Here is a 21,100-nt window from a genome sequence, read left to right as displayed (position 1 = left end):
AATACATTGATGAGCTCTAGCTTTCTGATAGCATCTTTGGGATTTTCTATATATAGTATCATGTCATCTGCAAATAGTGACAGTTTTACTCTTTCTTCCCCAATTTGGATTTAGTTTATTTCATTTTCTCTGATTGTTGTGGCTAGGACTTCCAAAACTATGCTGAGTAAAGGTGGCAAGAGTGGATATCATTGTCTTGTTCCTTTGTTCCTGATCTCAGAGGAAATATTTTCTAGCTTTTCACCACTGAGTAGAATTTTAGTTGTAGGTTTATCATATTTGGCCTTTATTATGTTGAGGTATGTTCCTTCTATGCTCACTTTATGAAGAGTTTTATCATAAATGGGTATTGAATTTTATCAAAAGCTTTTCTTTTGATGATGATAATGAAGATGATCATATGTTTTTATTCTTCCATTTGTTGATGTGATGTATCACACTGATTGATTTGCAGGTGCTGAAAAATCTTTGTATGCCTGGGATAAATCCCTCTTGATCATGGGGTATAATCCTCTTAATGCATTGTTGGATTTGGTTTGCTAGTATTTTGTTGAGGATTTTCATGTCCATTTTCATCAGTGATATGGGCCTATAATTTTCTTTTTTGTGGTATCTTTGTCTGGTTTTTGTAAGAGGGTGATGGTGGCCTCATAGAATAAGTTTGGGAATATTCCTTCCCCTGCAATTTTTTGGAATAGTTTCAAAAGAATAGGTGTTAACTCTTCTCTAAATGTTTGATAGAATTCACTGGCAAAGCCATCTGGTCCTAGACTTTTATTTGTTGGGAGTTTTAAAATCACAGTTTCAATTTTAGTACTTGTGACTAGTCTGTTCATATTTTCTGTTCCTTTCTGGTTCAGTCTTGGGAGATTGTACCTTTCTAAGAACTTGTCTTTATTATTCCAGGTTGTCCATTTTATGGTGTACAGTTGCTTGTAGTAGTTTCTCATGATTTCTGTGGTGTCCATTGTTACTTCTCTTTTTTTCATATCTAATCTTATTAATTTGAGGCCTCTCCCTTTTTTTCAGAGCAGATATTCTTAACCTGGGATTTGTGGAGAGCCCTCAAGACATCTCTAACTATGAATCCTCTAAAAGTATATGAACTTTGAGTGAGGATGCACACATACATATATCTAGAAAAGGCTTCATGGCTTTTACCAGCTTCTAAAAATTTAAGTACCATCGAATAGAATCAAGAAAACAGATCATCAGTAACTGTTCTGCCACATCCTGCCACTCCCCAGAAATGCAAACATTTGCTATCTCTTTATTCTACTTGCACATTCAGGGGCTAATAATTTAGGTACAGAATTTTCATTCTATAAATTCCTGGTAAACAATCTCTCCCCTCCTGACAATTCTGGTCTGCTTCGTCCTTTATATTATTTTTCAGCATATAATAAGGAATGAGGGCTTTTAAAATTTTTGCTTCTTTTAAATAACGCTGGATAGGCATTGTTAAGAATAGAAGTGGCAACTTCATATTGATTCATGTGAGATTTGTGAATTTTCAACATTCTGTGTTACCTCTATCTTCAACATAGATTTATGCAAATGTTGAGCAAACATTTTAAAAGATCTTTGTACAAGACAAAATAAGAACTGTCTACATCAACTGTGATATTGTTTGTTGTGTCTTTTTAGCAATATGGCCAGTACTCTCTAGCTGTAAGAGGCTCAGACCGAGATGGTGGGGCAGATGGTATGTCAGCAGAGTGTGAATGCAACATTAAAATCCTCGATGTCAATGATAACATCCCATACATAGAACTGCCAACAGTAAGTAATAGTCCTTGAATTTTTTAAAAGTATTTATTTATTAGTCTGCACCTGGTCTTAGTTGCAGCATGTGGGATCTAATTCCCTGACCATGGATTGAATTTGGGCCCCCTGCATTAGAAGCTTTCAGTCTTAGCCACTGGACCACCAGGAAAGTCCCAAAGTTTGGAGTCTGTGTGTCTGTGTATGTGTGTGGCACCATGCAGCATGTGGGATCTTAGTTCCCCAGCCAGGGATCAAACCCCTACCCTCTGCACTGGAAGATGGAGCCTCAGCCACTGGACCACCAGCAAAGTCCAGTCCTTGAATTTAATAACTTTAGTTTCCTTACCTTCTAAAATTTGTTCTAACAATTCTCTTTACAGATGTACATGTTAGTTATTTTTAAGTCATAACACAAAGGTACACACATATTTCATCTCATGTTTGTTTATATAATACATATGAAAAAAACCCTTATTTGAACAATGAAAAGTCAGACCACAAACATGGACCCCCTTTCTATATCATGAATAATTATAAACATTCTATATAAAACTAGTATAATTCTCTTTCTCACATAGTTTGTGCTAAAATATTTTTATTTTTTGTTTCAGCAATCCATAAGCATTGAAGAAAATACTCTGAATTCAAATTTGCTCCAGATTAGAGTAATAGATTTGGATGAGGAGTTCTCAGCTAACTGGATGGCAGTCATTTTCTTCATCTCTGGAAATGAGGGGAATTGGTTTGAAATAGAAATGAATGAAAGAACAAATGTGGGAACTTTAAAGGTTGTTAAGGTATGGTACTCTATTATATTATATCCTATCCAATATTTTGTTTTCTTGGCTTTTTTCAAAGTGGTAATCTTAAAATGATGTTGACACTTCACAAACTTGAATAGGTAAAAGAATAAAAATTACTGTGTTTTAGGGTTATATATGATATAGAGCCTTTTATAGAGAGTTTTTCTCCTCATATCATTTTATAAAAATAGGCACTGAAGTTTTTACTTGAAACTCTTTCCTATCAATACAATATCCCCTCACGGATCATATAAAGGGAAAGCATTTTTAAACATGAATCTTGTTTTATGCTTGCAACAATAATTGATTAATCCTTTCAGTTTGAAGAATTTTATTTTGAAGCAGATTCAACATGGCCTAAAAAAAGGTGTCCTTGTCAATACTGTACATCAATTATTATTCACTAACAATATTCATCATATGAATTAAAAGTTGTTAGTTTATCCAGAGTTTTTTACAAAATTAAAATTAGACTACAGTCCATGGAATTCTCTGGGCCAGAATACTGGAGTGGGTAGCCATGCCCTCCTCCAGGGGATCTTCCCAACCCAGGGATGGAACCCATATCTCCCACATTGTAAGTGGATTCTTTACCAGCCTAGCCACCAGCGAAGCCCAAGAATACTGGAGTGGGCAGCCTATCCCTTCTCCAGCAGATCTTTCCAACCCAGGAATCAAACCGGAGTCGCCTGGATTTCAGGCAGATTCTTTACCAGCTGAGGTACAAGGGAAGCCCACTGTAATTGTAGGATTATCAAATTCTCATCTCACATTGGCTGCTGATCAGGCTTATTACAGGCATACATACACTAGAGATTTGGTCCAGATCATCCCAGTCAACAGAGTTCTTCTGTGTCTCCACTACATTATTTATCCACCAATTTAACTGCAGTAGAATTTTCTCTGGGATTCAATGAGAAAAAATGTCTGACTCCTAGGGAGTCGACAGTGAAAGTTTCACCCTCTGCTGTTAGACTTGTCAGTCAGTTTTTTAAAATCTGCAATAGCTGTGCATGGATTGTATCTGATGCATGCAACACGTATTCCTCATGGTAAAGTGCAATCCTTTTTAAACTATTTCCTTCCTTCAAAACTGCCCTGGGAAATGAACTCCTGAGGAATTGTGTCCCTATAGGAATGTGTGATCATTTGTCTCATATGTCTTCATAAATGTCACCATACCTAGAGCTCCCATTCACTTACTCATTCAGCACATGCCTTAATTTATTCTCTACAGTATCCCTGCAAATTAGGTTCTATGCCCACATACTGAGGTTCAGAGAGAGTTTGTAACCTGCTCAGTTCTCATCTCTAGTAAGTGGGATAACTGACATTCAAACCTCAACTTTTCTAGCTATTAAGTTCACATTCTTTTTTCCACAATCCTATCTAGAATTCCATGCTGGGAAAACTGAGTCCTAATCTATTACACTGCAAACTATGATGTTACTTTAGAAAATTGATTTATCTATCTGGCCTCAATATCTCTATCTGTAAAATGGGATTAATGTTGATTTTTTTCCCAGATGTGTGTGACATCATGTATCAATTTTGTGTTAGGATTATATGCATGTAGTAAGTGCATAGAGCTTCCCTAGTAGCTCAGTCAGTAAAAAATTTGTCTGCAGTGCAGGAGACCCAGGTTCGACCCCTAGGTCAGGCAGATCCCCCTAGAGAAGGAAATGGCAATCTATTCCAGTATTTCTGCCTGGAAAATCCTATGGACAGAGGAGCATGGTGGGCTATATTCCATGGGGTCGCAAGAGTTGGACATGACTTAGTGACTGCTGCTGCTGCTGCTAAGTCACTTCAGTCATGTCTGACTCTGTGCGACCCCATAGACGGCAGCCTACCAGGCTCCCCCGTCCACCACAATAATTGCATATGATGTGTATATATACATAATTTTATAACCTTTCTTGGAGTTGCAAATAGAGATAATTTTAGAGCAAAGACTGAAAATTTTAGCTAACTGGAGAGCTCAATGTGTGAATTGATGGTCATCTAATCTACTCTTGTGAAAATTTAGAAAAATGTAGTTGGTATTTACGTGCATACTGCATAGTTGTGGATTATATGAGTAGTGGATTTTGACAACATCTTTCATAATGAAAAAGACTACTTGATAATTTTATAATGTAAGATGAATTTTTTCCTGGATATATGAATAAACTATGGATTTCATTATTTACATATTCTATTCTATTATTTGATTTATTGAAAGAAATTACATATACAAAATAAAATTTCTTGTAAATAGTTCTTTATGGATAAAATCAGTCAAATGATTGAGACTAGATGTATTTGGCCCATTGTTTGTAATAAATAGGGCTATTTTCTGAGAAACGTGAAATGACAGCAACTAACATAAGCTCTCTTTGCACTACAAAATCAATGGATTTGACCATCTGTATTATTTTAAATTTTTTAATTTGGTGGACAGTTAGAACTCACACATTTTTAACTTTTTCAACAAAGGATCTAAGACTACTGGATTTTTTTCTTACTGTATTTTCATGTGTTTGTATTGAATTGAACATAAAGTAAGAATAGATTGTGTACTTATATGTATTTATATTTTATTAAAGATATAAGAATTTCTTTTGCCTCTAATCAAAGAATTTCTTTTTCCTCTAGAATGCTTTTTCTCCTTCTAGTAAAACCATTTCACTCTGTATTTTCTAGCCCCTAGATTTTGAAGCTATGAATAATCTGCAGCTTAGTCTTGGTGTTAGAAATAAAGCTGAATTTCATCAATCAATTATGTCTCAATATAAACTCACAGCAACTGCAGTCTCTGTGACCGTGTTAAATGTAATTGAAGGCTCAGTGTTCCGTCCAGGTTCAAGGACATTTGCAATAAATAGTAACATGGGACAAAACTATAAAGTAGGAGACTATGTAGCTTTGGATCTTGACACTGGTCGGCCTTCAACAACTGTTAGGTAAGACTGATTTTTTCCAACTAATTTTCACCACATATTGAACTGTATCCGAATTAAAATAATTTTCACTACTTTTGAAATTCAATCATATAACATACAAACTGGTGAACTGTTACTTAGAGTGTTTAAGAAAGTATAAAAATCTGTGAAAAATGTAAGATGGAAACTGTGAAGGTTTAAAATGTGAAAATAATCGTATCTTGAAAGTTTGACACTCCTGTGTTTAGATATTTTATTGATCAGTTAGCTGATTTCCACATATCATGGTATTCCCCTTGGAAGATTTGATTGATTGATTTTCCCATTGCAAATCCACCCATTGAAATTAATTAGATTTAGCTAACTCATATGAGTTACTTTCTTACTTTAATCAGCACTTAATATTGATCAACAATAACCTTGATATGAAAAAGTTGGTTACATTAAGGAAAAGGTCATGCTTTGTAGTTTCTTTTAAACTCTACATATCCAAATGTTTCTACTTGATCCTGAAAAATCACTGTATTATATGTGCACATGTATTTTGAAAAGTGTCTGTAGTCAAGAACAATGGTGGGGTGGAAAGATGTCACAAATTAGTTTTAAAAGATTTTTGCTCTGTAGTCAACTCACCCATATGAGTATTATAGCTCTTACCACACTGTGCCATTACTGTTTTTTTTTTTTAATGTTATTGGAATATAGTTGTTAAGGCTTCGCAGGTGGCTTAGTGGTAAAGAATCCAGTTGCCAATGCAGGAGAAGCAAGAGACATGGGTTCAATCCCTGGGTCAGGAAGATCCCCCGGAGGAGGGCATGGCAACCCATATTCTTGCCCCAGTGGAGAATTCTATGGACAGAGGAGCCTGGTAGGCTACAGTCCATGGGGTCGTAAAGAGGTGGACACGAAAGAGTGATTGAGCAGGAGCTGGAGCATGTTGCTTTCCAGTGTTTTGTTAGCTTCTACTATACAGCAAAGTTATTCAGCTAAACATGTGTATATATATATATATATATATATATATATCCCTTCATTTTGGTTTCCTCCCCACAGGTCACCACAGAGTACTGCCTAGAGTTCCCTGAACTATACAGTAGCTTCTTATTAGTCACCTATTTTATACATGGTATCAATAGAGTATACATGTCAGTTCCAGTCTCCTAATTCATCACACCCCTCCTTCCACCTTGGTATCCATACATCTGTTCTCTATATCTGTCTCTATTTCTGCTTTATAAATAAGATCATCCACACGAATTGTTTTCAGATTCCACATATAGGCATTACTATCTACGGTCTTCGCACCACCATTGCTGATAAGCTCTCTTGTACTCCACTGATGTGAGTTCACTGAGGGAAGATCACACCCCTACCTCGGACTCCTTTCCAAGTTCTATTCCCCACGTTACCACAAGGCCCAACACAGAGAGTTCTCTAACCAATGTAGGTCTAACAAACATATAAATGGAAGGAAAACTTCAAAGTCAAAGATGAAGAGAGGAAGAGAATAGAGAATAGGATAGAGGTGCAAGATAAGGATGGAGTTTGGAATCCACACGAAATCCTGTAAATTCACTGTGTGTATGGGGAGGGGTTAGAAATAGGAAAGGGATGAAAGCCAAGCTCTGAAGAAATAACTTCTTTGGTAAGAGAAAAGTTTAGAATTAGCAGCAGTCCAGGAAGTCCCAGTATCTGGGTTGTCCAGGACAGTTCTGATGCTACCAAAATCAAATGAAAATGAGGCTGAAAGTATCAAGGGATTATTCAGACATCCAAATGGGTATAATAGACATTCCATCACAAGTGGTTGCTTAATTCTTTTTCTTAAATTTAAATCTCCCTCCATTTCTGAATGTCCTCAGACAAAGTTTCTACTGATTGAAAATTATATCCAGGGGTTACATCTACTGGCAGGAAACATGTTTTAAAATCAAAACCATCACCTCGCACCAGTTAGAATGGCCATCATCAAAAAATCTACAAACAATAAATGCTAGAGAGGGTATAGAGAGAAGGGAACCCTCCTACATTCCCTCCTGTTGGTGGGAATGTAAACTGAGACAGCCATGATGGAGAACAGTATGGAGATTTCTTTTTAAAAAAATCTAGGACTAAAGCTACCATTTGACCCAGCAATCCCACTACTGGGCACATACCCTGAAAAAACCATAATTCAAAAAGACACATGTACCCTAACGTTCACTGCAGCACTATTTACAATAAGTTAGGGCATGGAAGATGTCCATTGACAGATGAATGGATAAAATGTGGTACTCATATACAATGGAATATTACTCAGCTATAAAAAGGAATGATTGAGTCAGTTCTAGTGAGGTGGATGAACCTAGAGCTTATTACACAGAATGAAGTCAGAAAGGGAAAAATAAATATTGTATAGTAATGCAAATCTATGGAATCTAGAAAAATGGTACTGATGAGCCTATTTGCAGGCAGGAATAGAGACACAGACATAGAGAACAGACTTGTGGTCACAGCAGGGGAAGGAGAGGGTGGGACAAATTGAGAGAGAAGCACTGAAACATATACATTAACATATGTAAAATAGATAGCTAGTGGGAAGTTGCTGTGTAACACAGCGAGCTCTGGGAAAACCTAGAGGGGTGGGAGGGGATGGGGGGGTGGAAGGGAAGTCTAAGAGGGAAGGAACATACGTTTACCTAGGGCTGATTCATGCTGGATAGCAGCAGAAACCAACACAACACTGTAAAGCAATTATCCTTAAAAAAAAATCAAAGTCAATCTCTCTCTCTCTACATAACTAACATTAATTTGTACCACTGTCTTTCAAAAACAGATACGTAATGGGAAGAAATCCAACTGACTTGCTCGCTATTGACTCAAAAACAGCCGCAATTACTTTGAGAAATAAAGTTACTATGGAACAATACAAAATACTTGGGGGAAAATACGAAGGAACAATTCTATCTATTGATGGTAAGAAATCAACTTATTTTTTTTTCCTTCTCATGAAATTTATGTATACAGTTATATTATATATATATGGAATTTGTATATACATATACATTCAGAAACTAAAATTTTAATTATTGTATTTTGAAGTACCCTTTTTCCAACAATAGTTATCATACTGGGCATTATAGAATCAAATCCTGAATGATACAAGAGACATTATAATTTATGGTTAGGACAGTGAGCTCTGGGATGAAACTGGATTGGTATATTGTACCATCACTTACTAGCTACAAATTTTAGAGAAGTTATTTAACCCATTTATCCCTCAGATTTTCTTCCATAAAGTGGGACAGTAACATTAAGGATTTAGAAGTACTTAAGGAGTTATTAGGTACTTTCCTGGTGGCTCAGACAGTAAAGAATCTGCCTGCGATGTGAGAGACCTGGGTTCGATCCCAGGGTGGGGAAAATCCCCTGGAGAAGGGCATGGCAACCCACTCCATTATTCTTGCCAGGAGAATTCCATGGACAGGGGAGCCCAGTGAGCTATACAGTCCATGGGGTTGCAAAGAGTCAGAGATGACTGAGCAACTAACACTTTCACATTCAAGGAGTCATTACAGTAAAGTGCTAGACAAGTGCTGACTTTCAATAAATGTTAGTTCCTATTAATGTCGGTAATTGAAAATTTTCAATGATATTGCAAAATTATTTCCAAATAGACACAAAGCCAAGCTAGCTTAACTTTATATGATCCTTAGCTGATATATAACTTCACGTAAACAATTTGGAATTAGCAAGTTTATTACTTTTCAAGACCAACAGCTTTAAACTAGGTTAGATCACTAGGAGGAAAGTATATTACAAATAGAAATGTTTATTCCATCCACAGATAGAGCTTATTTCAGTGCTGAAATTGTCTTAAGCAATTGTTAGTTTACTCCTTTTCTTACACCCAACATCAAGCTTCACTGGACACATGAAGGGGAAATTGAAACTTAAGCTTACTAAAACTGTTGGTTTAGGGCAAGTAGGGAACATTAGCTTTGTCATTAAAAAATACAGTTTTCTGGGATAAACATTGGATTTGATGATAATAATAAAAATAACAAAAACAGTAACAATAGAATTGTTGTACTCTGACACAGCAATAACAATAGAATCAGCTTAGCTTGACTGAAATGACATGGACTTTGATTTCAGGTAGATTAGGATGTGGGCTTCTTGGGTGGTGCAGTAGCCAAGAATCTGCTTGCCAATGCAGGAGACTCAAGAGATGTGGGTTCAATCGCTGGGTCAGGCAGACCCCCTGGAGTAGACAATGGCAACCTGCTCCAGATTCTTATCTAGAAAATTCCATGGACAGAGAAGCCTGCTGGGCTGCAGTCCAGGGGGTTGCAAAGAGTCGGACACAACTGGGCACATGTGCACACGTGCACACAGACTAGGATGTGAGCCTGTCTCTATCACCTGCTTTCAGGAATACTCGTATCCATTTATTCAGAAACTATGTGTTGAATTCTAACCAAACGTTAGCCATTGTGCCAGATTCTAGAATGACAATGATGAACAAAGCCCGACAACAAAACTTACATCTATAAAATAGAGATAATACAGCTCATGGGGTTGCAAGAGTCTGATACAACCTAGCAACTGAACAACAATAACAATTATAGTAACTTGCTGAAACCAAGAGCAAGTGTGGAGCCATTAAGTTGAAACAAATCACAAAGATCTCTCCTCTCACGTGTAGCCAACAAAGACAATAATTTACTGAAACTTCGAAGGACAAGAAGAAAGCAAATTTGGAATATCTGATAGTGAAACAAAAGTTCTTCACTTTATTAATAATGAAAATCAACCCCCCACCTCCAACAGTGCCAAATTCTCCCTCCTATGAGTCGTTTGAACTGACAGTTATGAGTTTGAGGATATGATGTTTTATCAGTAGGTGATTTCTATACAAATGACAGACCAACCTGCTCAAAGTCTGTTGGTTTTGTCAGCCTATAAAAGGAAAAAAAAACACACAAGAACTGAAGATGAAAGACAGTAAAACAGCAAACAAAATATGGAGAAGTATGCAACACATGGTCTAGAAATGTCTCCACATGGGCTTATAACACACTGCTGACCAACACATAACGTGATGTTTACTATGTATGTTTCTCAACACATGGAACAGTTTTTCTCAAGCACTAATATTTACTCGTAATGATCTGATTTAAAAACTGAGTCACAGACAAAAGACAATGTGGGGGGTTACTGAATTGGTAGGAATGAAGACACTGAAATAAGTATTTATGCAAAGAGAAAATAGTTTGGTATCGTCCAACAATTATTGACCTACATGTATAAAATATTTCTTTCATTTTAAACTTTGTTACAGATGCTCTTCAAAGAACATGTACTGGTACAATTGTTATTAACCTTGAAAACGGTGGCTGGGAAACTGATCGTACAAATTTAAATGGAAGTACTACCACTGAATATGGCCTTACTTCCAGACATGTTGCCACTAATGGCTACACAACTGGTGTTGGTATTGACGAAAATACTTATGCTGGTGACACAAATGGTTATGCTGGAGGTCAACCTGGTGTTTATCAGCCACTAGGAGATAATGTACATTTTGGTCCTGCTGGCATTGGACTACTCATCATGGGATTCTTGGTCCTAGGATGTAAGTATTTGAACAGTTCTGTTTTTATGTGTCCCTCCAAAAAAACTAGGGAGGCAATTAGTTTTCTGTCTCTTTGATGAAATATATTCTATACATTCTTATTTTGTGCAATTATCAAGAAATTTCTGTTTGGTGTTGGGTTTATGACATGAAAAAAAAAATCAGTTTGATTTCTTAGAGTTCAGTGGAGGATAAAAACTAGTTTGCATTGAGTCTCACTGTAGTAGGGAAGTACCATAACAGGCTTCCCTGGTGGCTCAGTTGGTTAAGAATTCACCTGCAAGGCAGGAAGACTGCCTGAAATGCAAGAGACTTGAGTTTGATCCTTGGGAGGGGCAGATTCTCTGAGGAAGGAAACGGCAACCCACTCCAGTATTCTGGCCTGGGAAATCCCATGGACAGAGGAGCCTGGTGGGCTATAGTCTATGGGGTTACAACAGTCAAACACAGCAACTAAATCACCACCAACCACCACCATAACAGACAGGTTCAAATTGCTGTTTGAGTGAAGAAGACAGTAAGAAACAATTGGTTGAAACAATCAGAAAAGGCTACATAGAGCAAGTCAACTCTGAGTTGGGTTTTAACAGATGACTAGGAGCTAGCCTACTGGACAAGAAGAAGAAGAAAAAATCCATGTGCACAGTCCCAAAAGAATGAGAGTACAAGCAATTGCATAAAGGACTCCAGCAGAGAAGAAATAAAGGATGTGTCTGACAGTGTGATTAGGGCTGGTACTACAAACATAGGCAGGGGTTGACCTTGAGGGGACTTCATCTCACTTTAGTTCAGTCGCTCAGTTGCGTCCGACTCTTTGCAACCCCATGAAGTGCAGCATGCCACGCTTCCCTGTCCATCACCAACTCCCGCAGCTTGCTCAAACTCATGCCCATCTAGTCAGTGATGCCATCCAGCCATCTCATCCTCTATCGTCCCCGTTTTCTCCTGCCTTCAATCTTTCCCAGCATCAGGGTCTTTTCCAGTGAGTCAGTTCTTCGCATCAGGTGGCCAGAGTATTAGAGCTTCAGCTTCAGCATTAGTCCTTCAAATGAATATTCAGGACTGATTTCCTTTAGGATTGACTGATTGGATCTCCTTGCAGTCCAAGGGACTGTCAAGAGTCTTCTCCAACACCACAGTTCAAAAGCTATGCTAAAGCTGCACAGTCTAAGAAAAGGAGAGCCAAAGAGAAGAAGGGGTGAACCTCAGCTTCTAAATTCAATTGTCTGAGTCTTTCCATGGTTACCCAGCTTTTCTGAGCCTTGTTTTTTTTTTTAGTATCTATTTTCTAATTTTTATTTTTTAAATTATGAAGGTATGATAATACATTTATAGGAAACTTGGAAAACACAGAACAAAGTTACACATAGTTCCACTATATATTACAATATTTTTAAGTAGATAAGATTTTTATTTGGAGTTTCAATATTGAACTCTCTGGGCCTTGCTTTTGCCTTCTGTGAAATAATAAGACTTACTTCACAATAACACTTTGATAATGAAAAAGAAGTATCACGCATGCGAGCTTTTAGAAGTAGACCACAGGCTCCCCTGGTAGCTCAGTGGTAAAGAATCTGCCTGCCAGTGCAGGAGACATGGGTTCAAGTCCTGATCCGGGAAGATCTCACATGCTCCTGAGACATTAAGCCTACGTGCCACAGCTATTGATTCTGTTCTCCGGTGGCTGGGAGCTTCAGCTACTGAGTCCACAAGCCACAGCTACTGAGTCCACAAGCCACAGCTACTGAAGCCTGTGGGCCTAGAGCCTGTATTCAGCCACAAGAAAAGCCACAGCAGTGAAAAGCCCACACGCCACAACTAAAGAGCAGCCCCCAATTGCCACAACCGGAGAAAAGCCCCTGCGTGCAGCAACCAAAAACCCAGCACAGCCAAAAATAATAAAATAATTAAGCAAATAAATTTAAATTTTTTAAAAAAGAGACAGACCACATCCTGTGGTCACTAGAGAGGACCTAGTCAAAGATCTAAATATGAGGGTATAATGTTCAATGGATTCTCCAAACAATCTTTAACATTGCTTTAGAGGATGACAGAGTGGAGATGAGCCAAATGTTACAATCTCTGAGGAATATTTCTCCTTTAATACTTCACTAAGTAATGACAGGGCGGGGGTGGGGGGGGGAACTCATCTGTTTTAATAGTATAATACCATCTGTAATTGGAATACTCTGTAACAAGTAAAAATTGACTGCAGTCTGAAGCTCACACTGATTTTGGTATCTCACCAATATTCAGCTTGTTTTCTGAAACTTTCATAATTATGTTAGAATCAGTTCAGTTCAGTCACTCAGTCATGTCCGACTCTTTGCGACCCCATGAATCGCAGCACACCAGGCCTCCCTATCCATCACCAACTCCCGGAGTTCACTCAGACTCACGTCCATCAAGTCAGTGATGCCATCCAGCCATCTCATCCTCTGTCTCATCATCATCTCATCATCCTTCTCTTCCTGCCCCCAATCCCTCCCAGCATCAGAGTCTTTTCCAATGAGTCAACTCTTCGCATGAGGTGGCCAAAGTACTGGAGTTTCAGCTTCAGCATCATTCCTTCCAAAGAAATCCCAGGGTTGATCTCCTTCAGAATGGACTGGTTGGATCTCCTTGCAGTCCAAGGGACTCTCAAGAGTCTTCTCCAACACCACAGTTCAAAAGCATCAATTCTTCGGCACTCAGCCTTCTTCACAGTCCAACTCTCACATCCATACATGACCACAGGAAAAACCATAGCCTTGACTAGATGGACCTTAGTTGGCAAAGTAATGTCTCTGCTTTTGAATATACTATCTAGGTTGGTCATAACTTTCCTTCCAAGGAGTAAGCGTCTTTTAATTTCATGGCTGCAGTCACCATCTGCAGTGATTTTGGAGCCCCCAAAAATAGTGACACTGTTTCCACTGTTTCCCCATCTATTTCCCATGAAGTGATGGGACCGGATGCCATGATCTTCATTTTCTGAATGTTGAGCTTTAAGCCAACTTTTTCACTCTCCACTTTCACTTTCATCAGAGCCTTTTTAGTTCCTCTTCACTTTTGGCCATAAGGGTGCTGTCATCTGCATATCTGAGGTTATTGATCAAGTGGAGTTAAATTAGGGATTCAAATGTAATCATAAGGGTAGGTCGTTTTCTTTTACTGTGGTCCCACTGGTAATTCCAATATTCCTGTCTTTTCCCCATCAGTGGTCCCGTTCTTGCTGATCTGCTGTGACTATGGAGGCGCCCCTGGCGGCGGGGCTGGCTTTGAGCCTGTTCCTGAATGTTCCGACGGAGCAATTCACTCGTGGGCAGTGGAAGGTGCACAGGCCGATCCTGGGGTAAGTGTTCATCAATAACAGGTGGCCCCTTCACAGGCTTCAAAACTCTTGAACCAAGACACAGGGAATCACTCACAGTCTAGACTGTTCTTTTTTCTGAAAGAGCCAAAAGGGAGAACCAAGAGAAATCAAAGGTGCATCAGAATTGGGTGACAGTAACCAAGAAAGCCTTTATCAATAAGGTTCACATTGCTTTTAGTGCTCTACTTTTTAATGTCTCAGATAATTTGAGAACAAGCCCACTGTATAATCATTGAAAGAAAAGAATCATTACAAATGGGAAAATGTTTCCTGTCCTTTAGGCTCTGACCAATATTGGTGTACCATGCATACCAGGCACTAATGCAAATGTAATTGAGTACGTTGACAACTCAGGTAAGAAAAATTTTTTTAAAGTTTTAACAATTCAATTACTAAGAAGGAACTCTGTTCTCTGTCTTTGTATACCTTACTATTTCCCAACCGTCTTATCTTTACAATTGTTCCTATCATTCTTTTTTAGATGACTAATTTGCAAATTAAATGATAAAGAAAAACCTACAGTAATTATTATTCTTTTAAGCTGGTATTTTTTAAAATCTTCCGTAATCATCAGAAAGTACACAGGTGATGATTGGGATTTCTGTAAATAGAGAAGTACAAAAGTCAATTTTGGTTGAGATTTTTTTGTTTAATAGAGCAATTGTTATTTATTAAAAACTACTCATTTGAACTTAAAAACAACCCTATTAAATAGATGTATGCTCATTTATTGAGGCTAGCCTCTGCTTCTACAATTCACAAAATCAGTCTAATAAAAAGAGCAATTAATTAAAAACTCATATTTTGAAAATAATTATACCATCTTGCTTCTTTTCAAGGTAAATAAATATTACCAATTCTTTTTTTTTTCAGTCCTTTTCAAACTTGTGATCATGACCTTTCCACTTTGAACTCTTCAAAATGGAAAAGACATAGAATGTTTATAACTTACAGAACTAGACTACATTCAAAAGGCGGGAGATGCTAGTCTTTAAACTTATTTCTCCCCATGAGGCATCCATTTTTGTTAATGACACCAACACCTTCCACCTCAAAAGCAGAAACTTATTGTTGACTCTCATAGCTTCCTATTCATTGACACCCAATCAGTTCTCAAGACTTGACAAATCTTCAAATCCACGAGGATTTATTTATGCATTTATTCCCTTATTAAGTCTACAAACCTTGAACAAAGCACAATGAACAGCATCAAAATAAGAAGTACGAAATGCTGTACCTAAACTCAACAGCTTTAAAATATGAAAGCCATAGGACTGTTCCATTGTCAACACTCTCTGTCAATGGCACTTGCATAGTCTAGGCCACCCTTTCATCTCATCTATATAGAATACTATAACAGACTTCTACTCACTCCTCACATTCAAATGCAAATCCCAAAGTCTCCATGCAAACCTTTGCCCTCATCATAGCCATGTTTTCTTCTCTGAAAGCTTTGGAGTGCCTGTGCTAGAGTCTAATATATATACACTGAGTATTCTTATACTTTTTCTTTAACTTTTAGAATTTGGGTATTTTCCTCCAATTTGAAATCAAACTCTCTTAAGTATAGATAGGGTTTTGTAACCTCTAGGGAGCCCTCTTATCCCAGTACAACATACAGTAACCTCTCAACAAATGATGGGCTTCCCTGGTAGCTCAGACAGTAAAAAATTCCACCTGCAGTGCAGGAAACCCGGGTTCGATCCCTGAGTTGGGAAAATCCGCTGGAGAAGGTATGGCTACTGAGAATTCCATGGACAGAGTAGACTGTGGGCTACAGTCCATGGGGTCACAAAGAGTCGGACATGACTTAGTGACTAACACATGTAACAGACAAAAAATAATTACTGGATTAACAAATTGGTTAATAATATTATTTTGAACTCAATATCATATTTATAATCTCCATTCTTTATGTATTACCTTCGTTTTATTTCTTTGCTCGCTCACAACTGCATACCTAAATGAAGAAACTATACATTAGAGTAACTTACTAATTTTTAGTTTACAATATGCTAGAGAAAACATAGTTTACTAGATTTAAAATATAGTTTACTGGAAAGTAAAATTTAATTTGATCAACACTTTTAGGAGTTTACACAAATGAGTATGGTGGCAGAGAAATGCAAGATCTGGGAGGAGGAGAAAGAACGACAGGATTTGAACTAACAGATGGAGTTAAAATGTCAGGAGGACCCGAGATATGTCAAGAATATCCTGGAACACTAAGAAGAAATTCTATGAGGGAATGTAGAGAAGGAGGGCTGAATATGAACTTCATGGAAAGTTACTTCTGCCAGGTAAGCTCTCTGTCCCCATGCCTTCCCTCCATCCTTATCTTCCCTCCACCCATATCTTTACCCCTTGCTCAGTAGCTCAGTCATGCCCAACTCTACGACCCTTTGGACTATAACCCACCAGGTTCCTCTGTCCAAGGGATTTTTCAGGCAAGAATACTGGAGTGGGTTGCCACTCCCTCCTCCAGGGGATCTTTCCGACCCAGGAATTGAACCCATCTCCTCTGTCTCCTGCATTGCAGGTGGATTCTCCACCGCTGAGCCATCAAGGAAGCCCCACCTCTACCCCAGACCCCCACTGTTTTCAACGAGGTTATGGTGGCCATCTCCTAACTAGGTTCCCAGCCTCTGGTCTTTAGATATGGATGCTGGCAATCTATATTCTAGTTGAATAACATTTCTAAAACTCTGACTTGAGCACTTTGCTGCTGCTGCTGCTAAGGCGCTTCAGTCGTGTCCGACTCTGTGCAACCCCATAGACGGCACTCCCCTGCTTTAAAACAGCCAGTGGCTCCCAGCTCTGTTTTGCCTGTGGAATAAAATCCAAAATTCCTTCACATAGCCGTTAACCAGCTGACCTCTGCCCTCACACCTCCAGTTACTCCTTACCAACAACCCCACTTGCCAAGCGCCTCTGCCTTATTCACGCTGGTCCACTCCCCTCCGTGTCTTTTTTCATGCTGTGCTCGTCCTGGAATGCTTCTATCTGATCATCTCTCTTACCAACCCCCACTCATCTTTCAATCCACTTCAAACATTTCCACCTTTCTGAAATTGTTAACTGTTCATCCTCTCATCCAAAATGTGTATTTCTGTAGTACTTTGTACGTTTTATGGAATGTTCCATTGTTAGAATCTGTTAGTCACATGCCCACATCCATACATGCTCTACATTATGTTGCTGGTACCTGGCTCAGTTTCAAGCACAGAGTAAAGGAGTGATACAGTAAGAGTAAAGGCAATTTTAAAAAGGGGATATATATATATAAACACATATAACTGATTCCCTTTGCTATACAGCTGAAACTAACAAAAGCATTGTAAAGCAACAATACTCCAATAAAATTTTTTTAAAAAAAGAAAGAGTAGGCCCAAGAGCCATAGTACACTTCTAGGATATTCTAAGAACCACAGAGAATTAATTTTTCTATCTCCAGGTAGAGACAGAATTGCCCTTAGTTATACTTCATAGTGGAGAAGGCAATGGCACCCCACTCCAGTACTCTTGCCTGGAAAATCCCATGGACAGAGGAGCCTGGTGGGCTGCCGTCTATGGGGTCGCACAGTCGGACACGACTGAAGCGACTTAGCTGTAGCATACTCCATAGGGCACTTAAACCTTCAAAAATTTCTTACCTCTGAGACTGTCTCTCATACTTTTATGTCCTTATACATCCTGGCCTAAAACACATTTATTAACTCTCCTAATCAGAAAAACAGTGAAAAAGTCGCTCAGTCGTGTCTATGTCTGACTCCATGGGCTGTAGTCTGCCAGGCTCCTCTGTCCATGGGATTTTCCAGGCAAGAATAGTGGAGTGGTTGCCATTTCCTTCTCCAGGGAATCTTCCCAACCCAGGGATTGAACCCAGTGGCTGATATTTTGAACTGAAATACCAGTAAAAATCTTTCAAATAGTAGCAAATAATAAGAAAACTGTTGCTGAAATCTATAGGCATATTTCTTATCTGTGTCCCTACACATGAATATTATTTTCATGAAAAGTACAATTTCTGCCTCAAAACTTTTGCACTTGTAGTTCCTTCTGTCCAGAACCCTCTCTCTCTCTGCTTTACTCTCCCAGTGACTTTACTCCAGTTTCTGAACAAACATCACTTTATGAGATGCTTTCCCTGACCACTCTGTCTGAAAGAGAAACCCCATCTCTCTATTCCTTTAGTCTGCACCTTCTGACAGATACCTTTATGTGTTATTTTCTGGTTCATCCTACAGAAACATAAGCCCTATGAGAAAGGGACTTTACCTGGTTTTGCTCATTACTTTATTGCCAACTTCCTAATCGAGTGTCTGGCAAACAGTAAGGACTCAAAACATAATTCTGAGTTGAAATGGCACAATGAGTGGTTTGCTAGGTGTTTCTGTTTAACCTGAAAGTTTGCAATCCAGTATCGCAGACAAGAGAGATGAGATAAAAGCACACACATCTGTGTGCTTCACTTTGACTTGACAGAAGTTCCATTTTTAAGAACTGTCTTTGGTCACCTTCGATTTTGAACCTCAAAGTAGCATAGACCCAAGGTCAAATTCTCCTCTTATCTTGCTTTAAAAACCACATTGAAATAAATCACCATATTCACTTCATCTGAAGGAAGACAAGTACAATCCCAAATGAACCCAAATCAACTATAAACTGTGTCTTTTAAACAAATCCAAAAAATACACAATTCTGGCATACTTTAAGTTCTGTGTAAGTATGTCCTTCTAAGTTGGCTGAAAAATAATTCATGTGATTCTTTTCATGATTTTGTGTCCAAAGTGCACCAACATGAAAAAGTCCATCTAAATAAATATCAAAATATATTATCAAAATTACGGTTAAGGTAATTTCTAACCAAACTCTTTCAAGTAATTACATAATGACTTCTACTAAAGATTCTGTGGAGAAGGAAATGGAAGCCTGCTCCAGTATCCTTGCCTAGAAAATCCCATGGAGAGAGGAACCTGGTGGGCTACAGTCCATGGGGTTGCAAAGAGTCAGACACGACTTAGCAACTAAACAACAAGGGTCTCTGGAAGATGTTAGAATTTTCCTTCACGTGTAGTTTTCTGGTAAACCCCTGGAAGAAGAAATAATGATAAAGACCTCTATTGCTATTAAAAATGTATTCATCATTCCATTTTCTCTTTCATCTACAAATTCAGAAAGCATATGCTTATGCGGATGAAGACGAAGGACGCCCATCCAATGACTGTCTGCTCATCTACGATATTGAAGGTGCAGGCTCCCCTGCGGGCTCTGTGGGCTGTTGTAGCTTCATTGGAGAAGACTTGGATGACAGCTTCTTGGATACACTAGGGCCGAAGTTTAAGAAGTTGGCAGACATCAGCCTGGGAAAAGACGTTGAGCCATTTCCAGACTCTGATCCCTCTTGGCCACCGGACAGCACTGAGCCGGTCTGCCCTCCGCAGGGAACAGAGCCCACTGGTGGTGGACACCCACCCATTTCCCCACGTTTCGGCACCACCACCGTCATCTCTGAGAACACCTACCCCTCGGGACCTGGGGTACAGCACCCTACGCCGATTCCTGATCCTCTGGGCTATGGTAATGTCACCGTGACCGAGTCTTACACCTCCTCGGGCACTCTGAAGCCCGCTGTCCACATTCACGATAACCGACACGCATCAAACGTGGTAGTGACAGAGCGGGTAGTTGGTCCGATCTCCGGTGCCGACTTGCAGGGGATGCTAGAGATGCCTGACTTGAGAGACGGGTCAAATGTGATAGTGACAGAAAGGGTAATAGCACCAAGTTCAAGTCTGCCCACCACTCTGACCATCCCTGATCCTAGGCAGTCTTCGAATGTAGTAGTGACGGAAAGAGTGATCCAACCAACTTCTGGCATAGTGGGCAATCTGAGCATGCACCCTGAGTTATCGAACACCCACAATGTGATTGTGACCGAGAGGGTAGTTTCCGGCTCCGGCATCACCGGCAGCAGCAGCCTGCTGGGCAGTGCCAGTGGAGGAAGTGGTGGCGGCATCGGGCTGGGCAGCCTAGGAGGTGGCGCGGGCCTGAGTAGCAGCCTAGGGGGCACAGCCACCATCGGCCACTTGAGGGGTTCCTCTGAGCATCACTTTAGCAACACGCTCGGTTCCGCCTCCCCTACCACAACCCGGAGTCGAATCACAAAGTACAGTACAGTTCAGTATACCAAGTAGCCAGGGACCCCAGCATGCTTTTTTCACCATCGTTGTGATTTAGGTTTAATTCCCATCACCACAAAACTAACAATGTGATTTAGGATGCACAACCACGTGCTAAGAAAATTGTGGCACAAGGTGAGACACCACAGTGAGAAAAATCAATGGAAACAGTGCCATTGGGCAAGAGCTCTCCTGAGCCTTTATAACTTTTTTTTTGTATATTAATACTAAGGCAATCATGACCATGAACTAAAACTTGAGACAGGGGCTTCTTTGTGCCTGTAGGGTCTTCTGTGCGTTTGTGTGGCCTCTAGTGTATCTCCAGCACGTGGAACAGAACAGTGACCTTAAGATGGTAATGGTCATCATTCTCCTTGCTTGGTTTTGAAATTTCATATAGCTCAGGCAATATTTAAAGACAAGTAAACATGCAATAGACACTACAGTATGTG

The 21,100-nt window shown here is 39.2% G+C and overlaps 1 protein-coding gene across 1 annotated transcript in view; it reads left to right on the top strand.

The window, feature by feature from the left end:
• DSG1 (desmoglein 1) overlaps positions 1 to 20,741 on the top strand; it is a 40,189-nt gene extending 19,448 nt beyond the window's left edge. Inside the window, exons 7-15 of the mRNA XM_069568948.1 lie at positions 1,648 to 1,782; positions 2,379 to 2,564; positions 5,256 to 5,515; positions 8,310 to 8,449; positions 10,818 to 11,111; positions 14,312 to 14,445; positions 14,748 to 14,820; positions 16,558 to 16,766; positions 19,644 to 20,741. Of these exons, the coding sequence (XP_069425049.1) occupies positions 1,648 to 1,782; positions 2,379 to 2,564; positions 5,256 to 5,515; positions 8,310 to 8,449; positions 10,818 to 11,111; positions 14,312 to 14,445; positions 14,748 to 14,820; positions 16,558 to 16,766; positions 19,644 to 20,663 (2,451 nt within the window). The 3' untranslated portion in view covers positions 20,664 to 20,741. The remainder of the gene's footprint in view (positions 1 to 1,647; positions 1,783 to 2,378; positions 2,565 to 5,255; positions 5,516 to 8,309; positions 8,450 to 10,817; positions 11,112 to 14,311; positions 14,446 to 14,747; positions 14,821 to 16,557; positions 16,767 to 19,643) is intronic.
• The last annotated feature ends 359 nt before the right edge of the window (positions 20,742 to 21,100 follow it).

The sequence above is a fragment of the Ovis canadensis genome, chromosome 23 (assembly GCF_042477335.2).
Source record: "Ovis canadensis isolate MfBH-ARS-UI-01 breed Bighorn chromosome 23, ARS-UI_OviCan_v2, whole genome shotgun sequence".
Classification (NCBI taxonomy): domain Eukaryota; kingdom Metazoa; phylum Chordata; class Mammalia; order Artiodactyla; family Bovidae; genus Ovis; species Ovis canadensis.
Note: the sequence above shows the minus strand (reverse complement) of the source record. Positions and strands in the feature narration are given on the sequence as shown.